Here is a 14,045-nt window from a genome sequence, read left to right as displayed (position 1 = left end):
GCGTTTGTGTGAGTGTGTTTGCACCTATTGGGGTTGAATCTGCTGGCCTTGCAGCATGTTTGCAGTTTAAGCAAGCAGGCTGACAGACAAAGAGGCCAGACAGGATGTTATAAAACACAACCAGGTAAAAAAAAAAGAAAAAGGAAACAATCCAGGAGAGCGGACGGTTAAGGGTTATGCATAAAGCTTAAGCTCTCCTTGCACACTGCAGTGAATTATGAGTGCGTGTAAATATGTGTGTACATTTGTGTTATGTTTGATACACCCACTTTCTTGTTTTTTTATCATATGTATGTGTTTGGGTGTGTGCTGGCTGCAAAGTTCCTAAATATCACATGAAAGTAATTGTGATGATTTCCTGTGTGTGTGTGTGTGTGTGTGTGTGTGTGTGTGTGTGTGTGTGTGTGTGTGTGTGTGTGTGTGTGTGTGTGTGTCTGTGTGTGTGTGTGTGTGTGTGTGTGTGTGTGTGTGTGTGTGTGTGTGTGTGTGTGTGTGTGTGTGTGTGTGTGTGTGTGTGTGTGTATGAGAGTCTGTTTGAGTCTGTGTCTGTGTGTCTGTGAGAGTGTCTGCTGCTAAAACATTGCACTTAATTAGACCTAATAATGTAATCTAATTTGGTTGAAACTTGAGACTGCCTTGAGTGGCAATCTAATGTGTTGAACAAAGCTCTCCTACTCTCTTTCATTTGGGGCTTCGAGTGCTTTCATGTCCTGTTCTCTTAGTGATAAGACTGTCTCTCTGACTAACTGACTGCCGCTCTAACAGGCTGACTCACTCGCTAACGCTGCCTAAGTGTTCTTACTCTGACCACCTAAAAAGACAAAATGACATGTAAAATGCATTGGGTCTTTCTCATTTCATAAGCTTCCAAATGAGCTGCATGTTTTTCTGCCTCAACAAGGAATCTGGGTGGGTTCACTGTTGCTGCTACAGGCTGTTTAATGTTCATTACATTTCTAAAGTGTAACTGAATAAATTAGACAATTAGCAAAAATCACATTACAACCAACTAAATGAAATTTTAAAAATGATCACCTTTTCCAATCTGTATTTTTTTTGCTGGGAAGATACTATCTGAACGATTTCGACAACATTTTTACAGATTTTATTTCCTGAAATTAGCCATGACATCCAAAACTGCACTGTCAAATATCGTTTGTGATCTCCTTCAATAAATTTTCCATCTACAAAAGATGGTGGCCACACACAGCTGCCGGCCACACGCAGAAACTGTGCACATGTGCTGATTTCTGCAGTGATGACAAAATATGTCTTCTCCAGTTTTTGATTCAGAAACAAACACAATGTTCGATTTATAATCGGTGTTCCAGGGACCTTTAAAAAAAATACTTCATGGAAAACAGTTTTGCAATATCTCACAAAGCAGCTTGGTCTCATAGAATCCTAAAAAAAGAAGTTATGTTTGCAAAATGACAGTAAATTTAAAAGTCATAAAGCCTTTGCGTGACTTCATCGTTTGCCTGATTTTGTAAGATGGTCACATATGATCATTTTTACATTTTGGGAATAACTGAATACGGATGTTTTTTGTTCAGATGTAAAAAAAAAAAAAAACCCAAAAAACAAATTTTGTCGTGCACCTGCTGGGTGCAGCCTGGTGTCATGATGTCTACATAAAGTGTCTCCTCATACCTTTTTCATCATTACTCTTGGCTTACCATTTCTTGTGTAAGAACTTTTTTGTATTAATTTGAATATTAATACAGCTATGTTATGTACTCTAACATGTGAATGTACATATAATGTAATGCAATACAAAAGTCTCCCCTTAAATTCTCTGTATGACATAACACCACTCTGTGGTGACCAGCTTCTATGAATAATCTTTTTAAATAAAATTCTAGCAGGTAACTTTTTACAATAAAGCGGTCTCCCCTTGTCTAATCAAGTCCCTCTTAGTCTACTGGAGTCTGTGTAATCCTGGATAGCGTTCCCAGCTCTTTGGTGTGATTGTGACTGTCTCCTCTGATAACTTTGAACTGGTTTCCCTGCAGCGCTGGCAGTCTACAGGCCTCGCTCTCTCTCCCCCTGTACCCCCTTCCACCCCCCACCCCTATAGCCAGATGAACGGCCTTGCTGCTTTATTAATCCCCTTCTCCTCACCACGCACAGAGATGAATTTTAATCAGCTTTCTTAACCTCTTTTTTTCATATGCTGCAGGATTTCTTTACAAACGCGCAGACACGTGATGCACACTCACACAAGCAAAAAAAAACACAAATACACACACACACACACACACACACACACGCACACACACACACACACAGTGGGGGCGGCTCCTCTATCACCTTCTTCCTCGCCTTTCACAATTGGTTTCAGCTGAAGAAGTCCTTCAGGCCTGCCAGTGTGTGTTTGTTTGGTGTGTGTGATTGTGCGTGCATGTGTGTGATGTTTAACTTAGAACGGAGCAGAATAGACACACAGTGAAGCTCTCACTCACTCTAATGAAATCATCCCAGGCTACATTAATCCCTCCTGAAGGCCACTGTCAAAATAACAAGCAGCTGGGATTCTTTAAAGAGACCTATCTGTCTTGGACAGGTGAGAGATGTGTGTATGTGTCTGAGTGCATGTTTTTTGCACCTATGTGTTTAAGTGTGTGTGGACACTTGCAACTGCACTGACAACAGAGCTTAAGAGAGCAATACAGTTTGTGTTTAGATTCAAGCAGCTTATGGGATCTTCTAATTGTGACCTCTTCCAAATGCACATGTACGTACCTCCTCTCTCCTGTTTGGGGCAGAGCCCCTTGGCTGGCGTCAGCCTCCTGTGCACATCCTCCTCCAGGGGTCCAGGGGTCACCTGGATGCCCACTTCCACCGGAATGGGCCCTCTCCCCAGCTCCAGAGACCTAGCCCTGGGAGAAATGACAAGACCTGTGGCCCCACCAGTCTCGCCGGGCTTGGAGAAGGAGCCTCGACCATTTGCAGGCCCTCGGCACAGACGTCGCTTGTGCTCTATGAAAACCAGGATATCACCCAGAGGAAAGTTGGTCTGGCACTGGCCGCAGGTCAGCAGATCATGCTCCCCGGGTCCTGCCCTCCGAGGGCTGGGGGTGGAGGGCTCTGGAGATGGAGATCCCGCCCCTGAATCATGATTGGCCTCTGCTGCAAGAAAGGGAAGAGGAAGGTAAAAGATGTCAGTTTTTGTTTTTTTTGTAAGATTGCAGAGTTAGAGAGAACAAGAAGAAAATCAGAGAGACAGAGAGATACAGTCAGAGAGAAAGTGCACAGTGAGGTTAGTTATTCCTGATAAAATTACCTGATAAAAACCATCTCTCCTTACCACACGAGATAATCATTACGTTCACAATTGTGTCACTTTCATGGCATAAAACAACACCGCTGTAAAGCTACTTCGCCTAGACAAACACCTGCGCAGCTTATCCGTAAGAGATCTGCGTGGGTGGGACCCAGCACTGTATGTATGTGTCTGTCTGTGCCTCTGTGTGTGTGTGTGTGTGTGTGTGTGTGTGTGTGTGTGTGTGTGTGTGTGTGTGTATGTGTGTGTTTGTGTGTGGCCAGGAAACTATTCATCTCACAGTGCACGCTGGGTTTCCGGTGAGGGCCTTCGCTGCACTAAGCTGTCATAGCTAGACGGCTGCCTTCACCATGTGGGAGCCCCAGCTTGTGCAGAACAAAGTGTTGCGTAGCGGAGGCCACATCCACCAGCATGTGTGTGTGAGCGTGTTCATGTTTGTGTATGTCAGAGAATAAGAGGGAGAGAGAAGAAAAATGAGACAGGGAAAAAAAACAGTACAGTGTCTAAGTGTGCCTCTGTCATGTGTGTGTACATGGAACATGAATGGAGCAGCACATAGGTGAGTTCGAACACTGTATTCTCCACAGACAGAAAATCTATAAAGCCAAACCCGAGGTCCTGTTAAGAGAGTAAATCTCATTCTTCACAGATCTGACACGGTCATTAATAACCATTACACATTCTTCCCCCGTCCTCCCCTATGGCGTAGACTGAGTTCCTCAGCTTAACGCAAATCCCTCATGGACATCTTCCTTTTTTTTCCTTCTTTTTTTTTTTTTACACTACCCCGATGTACCAGTATGAAAATGTGTCCTCTTCTAAAAGCCCGGAGGAAACCTGAAGCTCCAGAGATTCTAGGGGCATCTGAGTGAGCGGGTACCCAGGGAGAGGTGTTGATGCCTGGGAGAAGAGTACAGCAGCAGCGCCTGCCTGTCTCTTCTCCTCCACTTCCAGCACCCGCATCTCTTCCCCCTCCTCTTTGCCTCTCTTCTCTCTCTTTCTCCAAACATGACACCCTAATAATTGCAAAGATTAGACAAAGAGGGTGTGTGCTCATTTGTGTGCGCCTGTGTCTTGGTGTGCAGTTATCAGAGCAAAGATCCTAAACTCTCTTATCACTGATCTCAAACTGTCAGGGAGGCGTTGCTCCTCTAAACTCCCAGTTGTAACCGTTAAACTCGGGAAGAGCTCTAGCTGAATGTTACATACATTTCCTCCCCATTTTATTATTTCAAATATGTTCTTGCAACTATGTATCACCCCCGCACACACACTCACACACACGTTCCAGTCCACTCACTTCGCCCTGGAGTGATGATTCGATGCCAAATATCTTTTCTCTAAATGGCGATGGGTTCCTGGATGCCTGCCAAATAATTTCCATCTCATAATCTTTGGCGGCAAAGAAGGAACACAAACACATATTTACCTACAGTTCACAGCTTGTGACCATAATTCACATGAAGCAATGTTCCAGAGTGTTCACACAAGCCGCGTAACTGTGCACATGCACGCAAGCATGCATATATGTGTGCATATGTGCAATGCATTTAAGTAGGACTGCGTGCAGGAGACCCCTCTGCTAACAATATGGCATGTTCCTATTTCTGACTTTGACGACAAGACAGGTGGCATGATGGTGATATGAAAAGATCCAGATCCTCATGCATGTAGAGAAAACGAGCTGACAGACACCTGGGCATTTGAACTTGACTTTCTCCTTTTGAGAGACAGAGACAAATTGAGTAGGGCCTGTTCGTTAACCTTTAGTTGAGTAACAAGGCCTAGGGGCAGAAGGCAGTAAATTACCAGGCGTTGGCACTGTCACTATGCCACTGGAATATCAGTCGGACATCTTCTAAAAACCGCACCCCTCTCTAGAACCCGCTCCCTCATCTATCCCGAGGCTCACCTGTGTGAGAAAAACATGTATGCAAGAAGAAACCGAGCATGGAATGCTGTAGGAGGAGAAGAAAACACAAACACAGTGAAATGGAAACATGCACATGAAAGAATAACATACTAATGTAGGCTATCATCATGACAGACAGTGTCTAATTCCTCTGTATAAACTCCTATGTGAGAGGAACACGCTTGATAGGTAAGGGAGCATAGCAGACGCACTGTCAAACATGCCATCGTTGAGAAGGCGTGATGATAGCAATGAAACCCAGCTGTCTTGCATGATACCACACATACTTTATTTCTCTCACTTGGTCTCTCTCTCTGTCTTACACATACACACAGACACATACATACACTGAGCCACATTCACCCTATGACAGTCCTGCTACTCTGCCTTATCAAGTGTGAGTTAAGTCAGGCAGCCTTAGAGCACCCCCTATCAGTTTGATGAGGAGACAGTCAGTCAGTCACTCTGCTGCTGCTGCTGCTGCTGCTGCTGCCGTTGCTGCCGCTGCTGCACACTGCCACTGCACAATATGTACCAGATGGGAGACACAGCTGAAGACAATGGGCCTCTTTCACTAATATTTCCATTTGTATAAAAAGGTCCCAAAAATATTCAAACGCCTGGCCAAAAGTACATGTTGTCAGAAGCAAGGAATTGTTTCATTTGCAGCTGAGATATTTTTCAATTGCAAGTATTAAAATGTTTACCACACAGTTTGTTTGGATTGTAATTTTGCAAAAAAGTGCTATATGATAACACGGTAATTGTGATGTCCATGCTAAGAAGCTATACCCTCGCCAGTTTTAACAGCAAGGTAAAACAAGCGAAGTAGGTAAAACCTGCCAAAGTGAAAATACAGTACGAGCACTCTGGGCTCCTGTCGTGTCCTTTGATATTAATTGCTCCTATAAATCCCTCTAATCCCTAATTATTGTGTTCATTGTTATATGTTCTTATAAAACTGATGACTCTTTTTGTTGTTTCATTGTGCCTGAGGTTAAGGTGATGGAAAAGAAAAAATGACAGCATGGTTTGACAAGTTTTACTCTGCCCTTTAGTTGAATAAGAAAACTGAGAGGATGACATTTTTGATGCATACTCTACATTTGTTTTTATTTATTTGTATTCAATGAGATTCTTCCAAGCAGCGTTAAACAGAGAGGCACGGAACGATTTTCTGTTGACGCTAAAAGTCCTGACCTTACACAACATTTTAATACCAGCTGCACACTATGTTCTGGTAGTAAAAGGTGAGTAAGGCCAGGGGCACTCATATGACAGTCGACCATACTGTTCAGACTTGTCTCCCTTTCTTTGTTTTCCCTTTCCATTTGCTGAGCTGGAAACACATGCATACGCACACACACACGTGTGAACCCCACAGGGAAAAATCGGGTAAGATTCACACTGTCATTGAAAATAAATGACACCAGCAATGTTGCAGATGGTTGCAATCAAAAATTCAAACAACAAGCGGCCTCGCTTAGCCTAACCCTTTTTCTCGGCTTCGATTGCCAGGGAGAGCTGCAACAGTGTGCGTTGTGTAAGGCCAGGGCTGTGTCTTCATTATCTTATCACAATTTAATCTTTAGCAGTCTCTTTTCTTATCATAAATCTTAGATTATCAAGTCTTAAAGTGAGCAAAATACGGCTCTGCAGCTGACTGTGACTTGTCACTAAATCGCTATAAATGACATATAATCTATGAGGCATGACATTTGGAGATATAAATCACATATGCCAAACAATTTTAGAGATATATAATAACAGTAAAAATAAGCTTCATAGCATTGCAAAATTGATTAAATGTGTTCAATGATATTGAAATATTGAAAGAAAATCTGAGAGCAAGCTGAAACGTTTCACAGTAAATCATAAATCGCTCACCAATCATCTCCTGTGAGATTATCATCCGGTTACCACAGTGTGTGTGAATATTTACTGTGGTGTTGCAGCACGTACGGTGGGTTTCTCCCCAGCATTTGACAGCCATATGGTGCAAATAAAGAAGAAAACATTAACTGTTTCACAAGTAGTATGCCAATTCTGAGAGTAAACAGTTATCACAAGGCATTTCCATTGCTGGATCCGGAGAACAATTCTCTGTAACAATGCTGATATAACACTGAGAAAATACCAGGCCTATGATGCTAAACATCAATCGTTCCACATTTATGTGTGATTAATTCATAAGGACATTATTATGTTATGTTAGGTGTCTTTGTCTGAGATGTGACTCAAAGCTGAATCATTGACTGACAGAGCTTTTAAAAAAGCCCAGAAGGGATGTTTGCCTTTTTTACCTAAAAGACTCTAAATTTCACAAACGATGAACTCTAAACTGAAGGTCTAACTCAGTTTAGATAGAATAGCAGTTACAAGTGATTTTTTAGCGTTTGAACATGTACACACTCACAAAATTTGCATATGTGGTCATGGAGTTTGAATATGCAGGTTAAGATAAAGTGCTGAGTCTGTGTGTGTGTGTGTGTGTGTGTGTGTGTGTGTGTGTGTGTGTGTGTGTGTGTGTGTGTGTGTGTGTGTGTGCGTGTGTGTGTGTGTGTGTGTGCGTGTGCGTGTGCGTGTGCGTGTGCGTGTGGGTGTGCGTGTGTGAGTGAGTGTGTGAGTGAGTGAGTGTGTCTGCTTGCCTTTGGCGCATACTTGTGCATTGTGTGCATTCATTGCAGTTAATGACAGTTACTTGAATGTCCCTCTTGATGGCTGGCCTGGCAAGTAGATTTCCAGTACATAGCCTTCAACTAAAGCCTGTCCAGAAATATGCTGATATTCAGGTTCTCTGTACTTCCAAGTAGAGCATGACCTATAGGCCCATGGCTGCAGGGCACAATGCTCTGCTCTGTTACACTGTATTAACCCTGATCTGACATGTTCTTGATATATGCAGGCACCCTGCAGAAACTTTATATTCTTACTTGTGTAAGTAAACACCTTGTGACTAGTCTGGACAGCTGATATTAAATGCTGTACAACCTCAGGATCAAGACGACCTATTGACGAGATGATATTATAAAACAAAACGGGGAAGTCCACCTGTTTTTTTTTTCTGAATGTTTTCTTATAATCCTGTACATGTGCAATGTTCTCGTTATATGTTGACTCAATCAAATTACAGTCTAGTTTCCCCACAGCGCTCCTCAGATCCTCCAGCCTGAGGTGTGATCCTGGTCCTTCCAGACCCACCCAACTAAGGGAAATAGCCCACAGCGACATTCAGCCTTCAGACACTAAATCATAGGTACATTAAAGGCTTTCCGTCCACCTCAACCACAGATGTGGTATGATTATTAATGTATCCTGATATGTATGGTAAACATAGCTTAGGCGCTTTGCTCATCTGTGTACACACTCGCACACAGACACACATTGTTCTCATACAGAGAGAACAACTGGATACAAATAATAATGCAAGTTCTTTTTTGCTCATCTGCTCAAGGTCCAGTTCTGGCATTGCATTTGACCTCCCGACAGAACAAGTTTTTAAAAAATACCTGCAAGTCCAGCCCTTCCTTAATCTTGTGCCTCTCAGGTCAAGTCACTTCTTGAAGCCACAGTTAAAACAAGCAGGAGACAGTGTGTGTGTTTCACGTGAAAGAACAGGTAGGACGAGATTCAGGCCCTCCAGATGGCCCAGCTTTTCAGCATCCTACTGTACTCGCTCTAATAGCCACTTTGGCAGAACATTGACTCCTGCGTGATCAAGGTGAACATCAAACGTTTGTCAGCATTTGCAAATATCTCGACTCAAGTTGTTGTTTGACACTTGGAAGTCTCTGCAGACAGGTCAGCGGTGATTAAAAGGAGCTCTAAAATCAGTCATTAAAAGCTTCAGGCAGGAACAGATGCATCCTGTAGATGTCTGAACGCAGCTGCAGCTCGGACATAAGGAATTTAAAGCTAATCTGTGACATCTAATTATCAATCTAATTATGCAATTATCTACAGTACCACAGGTTCCGTTTCAAGAATTTGCTGACTGCACAGCAGGTGCTGTATGGTTTTGTGTAACCAATATGCAAACCAACAAAAGATGTCAAACAAAGTGACCCATTGCTGGAAGCAGGGGAGGGAAATATTTAATAGTTAGTCCAAATTTGTACAAGTTCCCTGCAGACAAATGAAAATATGCAAACAGCTGCAATTATTTGTCATAATACATGCAGGTAAATGTTAAACACACATGTATCTCACACACACTGACATGCACACACATACACGCGTTGACAGGCGTGCACACACACACACACACACACACACACACACACTCATAGACATACACACACACACACATATAGACAGACGTGTACACGCACACACACACATATAGACATACACACACACACACATACACACACACATATAGACACACACAGATATGTCTGAGGTGAAACTGTAGTTTCATGCACTCAAAAATGAATTGGGGTCTCCACCTTAATTAACTGACAGACTGTGACTGTAACAGCAGAGGAGAAAACTGTGAGATCAATATTCAAGCTGGATCAATATTTGTCATCTGCCTAAAATCTGGTTAGAAAATACCACACTTTCTCAATTAGAAAACAAAAACACAAGCATAGCAAACACAGAAATTTCAGTTTCCTATTACGTTTAAAATTGCCTCAAGTATTTTATGAAACCTCGATTGGAGAAAAGTCAGAGAAAAGAGAGAGAGGTAGACAAAGTGATTGGGATAAATGATTAGTCTAAATGCTAAGCGTCTCGGGTGGGACGGAATGCGCCTAACCCTTTTCAACACAAAACAGATTGGCCAAAGATTACATCATGAACTTCTGCAATGAATTACTCCGATTAGGCCTCTATGAAATTGGATTTAGGCAAAGCAGAGCGCTGGGAGATGAAGGTTAGATTGATATAATTGATTTGAAATTGGATTACGCGACTTTTTAATCATACGCCCCCCAACAATCCTGCCACAGATTTAATCTGCGCAATTTAATCAAAAAAATTTGGTCGCAACTCCGAAAAACTTCAGACCAGTTATGACCCTTAAATATTAAAAAAAGTTTAGATTGTTGTTACCTTGTGTGTGAGATGTTTTCTTCTTTGTTGTGGTTGCAAATTGAACTTATTTTCGTGCACAATTAGATTTTTTGACTGTTTCTAAAATGTTATCTTTACGTACAGATAGGCCTGTATGTATCAATAAAAAATAATTTTGAGTGTGTGTTAATGTGTCAGAGTGTGTGTGAGAGTGAGAGAGCAAAAGAGCAAAAGAGAGAGATTGATTATTAAAGGAGAATATACATGTAATAAAATTAAAATACACGTTACCTTGTAAAAAAGGTACAAAAGGAATAACTGCATTCTTTTTTTTAAATCCGTGAACTGCTGTTCAACGCCGTGCACACAAATGTATCAATTATACATTATTGCCACATGTTGCAATATGATGGGGAAAAAAGCCAAATTGTGTTGGATGAATTGTTTGGATTGCACGCATATACACGCGCAACGCACGTGCGTGCACATGCAAACATGAACACTCACAAACACACACTCACACTTCGGCAGACAGTCCCACTGTAGTTGTCATAAGATCATCTCTCTTTGTAAAGTCATGGGAAGCTGTAAAAGGCGCATTTGTAATATCAGGCTACTGAATTGTGTTAATGTATTTTAAAAGTGGAAAGCAACTATTAATACCCCAGGCAATTACTCAAATTTAGTTTAAAAGAATCATAAAACGAACCACACTGTAATATTTTTTTTTTCTCGTATGTGTACAAATGGAACATGCCAAAATCATTTCCACAAATTGTCGGTTGTTATCTTGCTTGTTCAGATACTAAAATCAATGCATGGGCAAGATTTTTATCTATTTCAAAATAAGTATTTATTTTATCCAACAAATCAGAATTGATTGTAATGATACTCAAGAAATCATTTAAACCAGTAAATGTATTCACACATGAAGTCTGAAATGAAACTCACCTTGTAGGCCTATTGTCTCCCTGTGCGTCAACGACAAGTGCTGCGGGTTCACCTGCTTGCGGCGGGACATTGCCCCGGCATTTACTCTGGCATCGCCCGGTGAACGGCACTTGGAGTCGGCTTGGACCGTGGTGTCGGTCCTCTCTGGATCGCAGGTAACCAACTTTTTCCCCTCTCACTCCCTTTACTATACTCAGTCTCCCACTGTAAATTTGATGCGTGTTCGTAAGGTCTACAGAGACGGACCAAGGCGCAATAAGGATGGAAGACCGATTTGTCCACAAAGTCCTGCAGCGCGTCACGTCTTCGGAGGTAGCAACACCTGGATTGAGGAAGCCAAAGTGAAGTTTTAGGAGGCAATTTGCTACTGGCGGCCGATGAGGTGATATTTGCGCAGGTAGGTAATATTTTGCAATGACCTTTTGCAGATAGGTAAAAATCCTGGACTGCCCACCTCTGCAGCGACCGTAGTGACAGATGAAGTGCAGAGCGCTCCACCGGTGATGGGTACTGGCTGTTATTTGGCTCCTTTCCTTTTTCCTTTTCTTAATTTTAGTGATATGGTTATATCATCTGGGGTCAGATGGTTGCCGTTTACTCTAGGGTTCCCTACAGTCCTTCCATTTCAGCAGTGGTGCGCTAAAATGACCCTTTGGCACTGACTCCTCCTGCGCGTTTTGGCATCGGTGCGCGGAACGGCAACTCTTGGCTCTGGTGGCAGTAGCCTCGCTGATTGAGAGAGAGAGAGAGAAAGAGAGAGAGAGAGAGCAGGCGGGCAGACAAGACACCTCCTCCTCCTTCTCGTCCAACAAGCAGAGGTCCAATGTTTCCTACTTTCCTACAGTGTCGAGGCTACTTCTTGTTGACTCACACGATGAAATAGGCTCTGTTTGGGAGGACCCTGCATCTGTGTGTTCAGACTGTATGCAGCCGGCTTGTGCTTGTTTGTGTGGTGTGTGTGTGGGGGTGTGTGTGGTTGGGGTTGCCTCGGTGGAGTGGGATTGGATTCAAGTTCAAGTGCGTCCGTGACGTTTGCTCGTCCGGGACACCACAAACACACACGTGAAGGCGGCGGACAGAGGGGGGACACTGGGGGGGAACTAGCGGTGGCTCCCTGCAGCGCAGAGATGGGCTCTATACAAAAAGTAATTATCACTCACTGGTCTTTGCTTATTTCATAGACGTATCTGCCTTTTGAAGCAGTGCCAAGTTATAGCCCAAGAGTATCCCTTGTCTTCACATCTATCGACTCTAATTGACATTTTATCCAACAGATCGTGATGCCCAAAAGTTTTATCATCGATTTCCCTTTTCCACGTCGCCGTTTGTCTTTTTTTTTTTTGCTGATTATTACAACTTTTTCTCCGCTTAAAATATCATATACGGGAGAAAACTGCACATAATATCCGATTATGTTTTTTTGGCATATCAGAAGGAAATTGTCTTAGAATGACTGGTCTATTGGGACCACATACACACACACACACACACACACACACACACACACACACACACACACACACACACACACACACACACACACAGAGGTCAAATCTGGGTTCAAAGGTCATCTTTAATTCAGATCATTAATTGCTTTTGTATTGTAGTGACAATTCAGGCTGTGTAATAGTGATACAGCACACAATCAATATGAATGAAAAGCTCACCTAGCTCCCCACACTGAATCAGAGGAGGAAAAAAAACACCAGGCTGCATCTTTGTTGGGATAATTTAAACATGTTGTGAGGCAACAGTACCCTCTGTTGGCACAGTCAGGAGACATTACTAACCTGTTTAGGGGTGATGCCTTAACACAGCGTTACTATACTCTCATTTTTAGAATTGAAGAAAAAGCCTCCTTAATTTGCCATTTACACAGTTCAGAATCTGAGAGAGTCCTTGAATAGCAGATCAGGTTCACTCAGAGGCAATTAATGGCACTAATGAGCAATCATTCTGCACATAATTCACTCTATTCATTTAGATCGGTGTATGCACAGATAAGTGCTTGCATTTGTGCAGGCTAGAGCACAGTTAAGAACACTCTCAAGTCACTTATTTTTCACCTCACCATACAATTCAAAAATGAGGTGTAATGTAATTTGGTTGAAATACATTGTTGAATAAAAATAAAAACCTTAATACATGTGTTTAAAGTTGACACTATATCCTCATGGATCAGCACAGAAGTGTGCAGCTATAGCAATACGTTTTATAGTCTCCTATTAATAAAACATGGTGGGCAATTTTAAGAGCATTAGAAGTTTGATTGCTTCAGGGCAGGCCTAGGGGACTTTCAGGACAGTAATTATTTATATAAATGAAATGTCATCTCAGCTCTGGCTCAAGTAGACATAACCTCAGCAGACTCCACATGGAAACATTAAAGCACAACAGCTATCTTTCACAGATAGGCTGAGCGTGTTGTCAAGCAGATTGCTTTGACTGGAGCGCATAAATTCGGTACGTGATATTACATGAAATGTCTTCTTTTTCACATTGGGCCAAGAGAGCAACAGCAGTCATGGACACATTGGATGCTGAAGGAAAACATTATCCTGAGTTCACACACTTTCTTGCCATCTCTGCTGGCTGCAAGCATCTCCTTGATCCTTACCCATGGGTTTCTTAATAATACATCAATGTCTCCATTATAGCTTGTATCTGCTGGCTCCGGGCAAAGGCAGTTTAAGCTGGGTTGCACAGGGCCAGCATACCACAAATACCCTGCTTGTGGACACAGGAAAGGTTTTAAGTCCAAAGTGTTGCCTCTAAGGAGACATGCATCTCGTGTGGTAAGTGCCATCGCTGAGTGGGAGATACCTGAACACACTGCAGGGCATTAACTAAACAAGAAATGAGGATACACTGAACTGA

General features: G+C 42.4%; 1 protein-coding gene across 1 annotated transcript in view; it reads right to left on the bottom strand.

Annotated features, from left to right (window-relative positions):
• The window catches only part of bcl11bb (BCL11 transcription factor B b), a 27,674-nt gene extending 16,436 nt beyond the window's left edge, over positions 1 to 11,238 (bottom strand). The window contains exons 1-2 of the mRNA XM_062437238.1: positions 11,169 to 11,238; positions 2,746 to 3,132 (exon numbers count right to left, since the gene is read on the bottom strand). Of these exons, the coding sequence (XP_062293222.1) occupies positions 2,746 to 3,132; positions 11,169 to 11,238 (457 nt within the window). The remainder of the gene's footprint in view (positions 1 to 2,745; positions 3,133 to 11,168) is intronic.
• Positions 11,239 to 14,045: the final 2,807 nt, after the last annotated feature.

Source organism: Scomber scombrus, chromosome 17, assembly GCF_963691925.1.
Source record: "Scomber scombrus chromosome 17, fScoSco1.1, whole genome shotgun sequence".
In the NCBI taxonomy this organism is placed as follows: Eukaryota; Metazoa; Chordata; class Actinopteri; order Scombriformes; family Scombridae; genus Scomber; species Scomber scombrus.
Note: the sequence above shows the minus strand (reverse complement) of the source record. Positions and strands in the feature narration are given on the sequence as shown.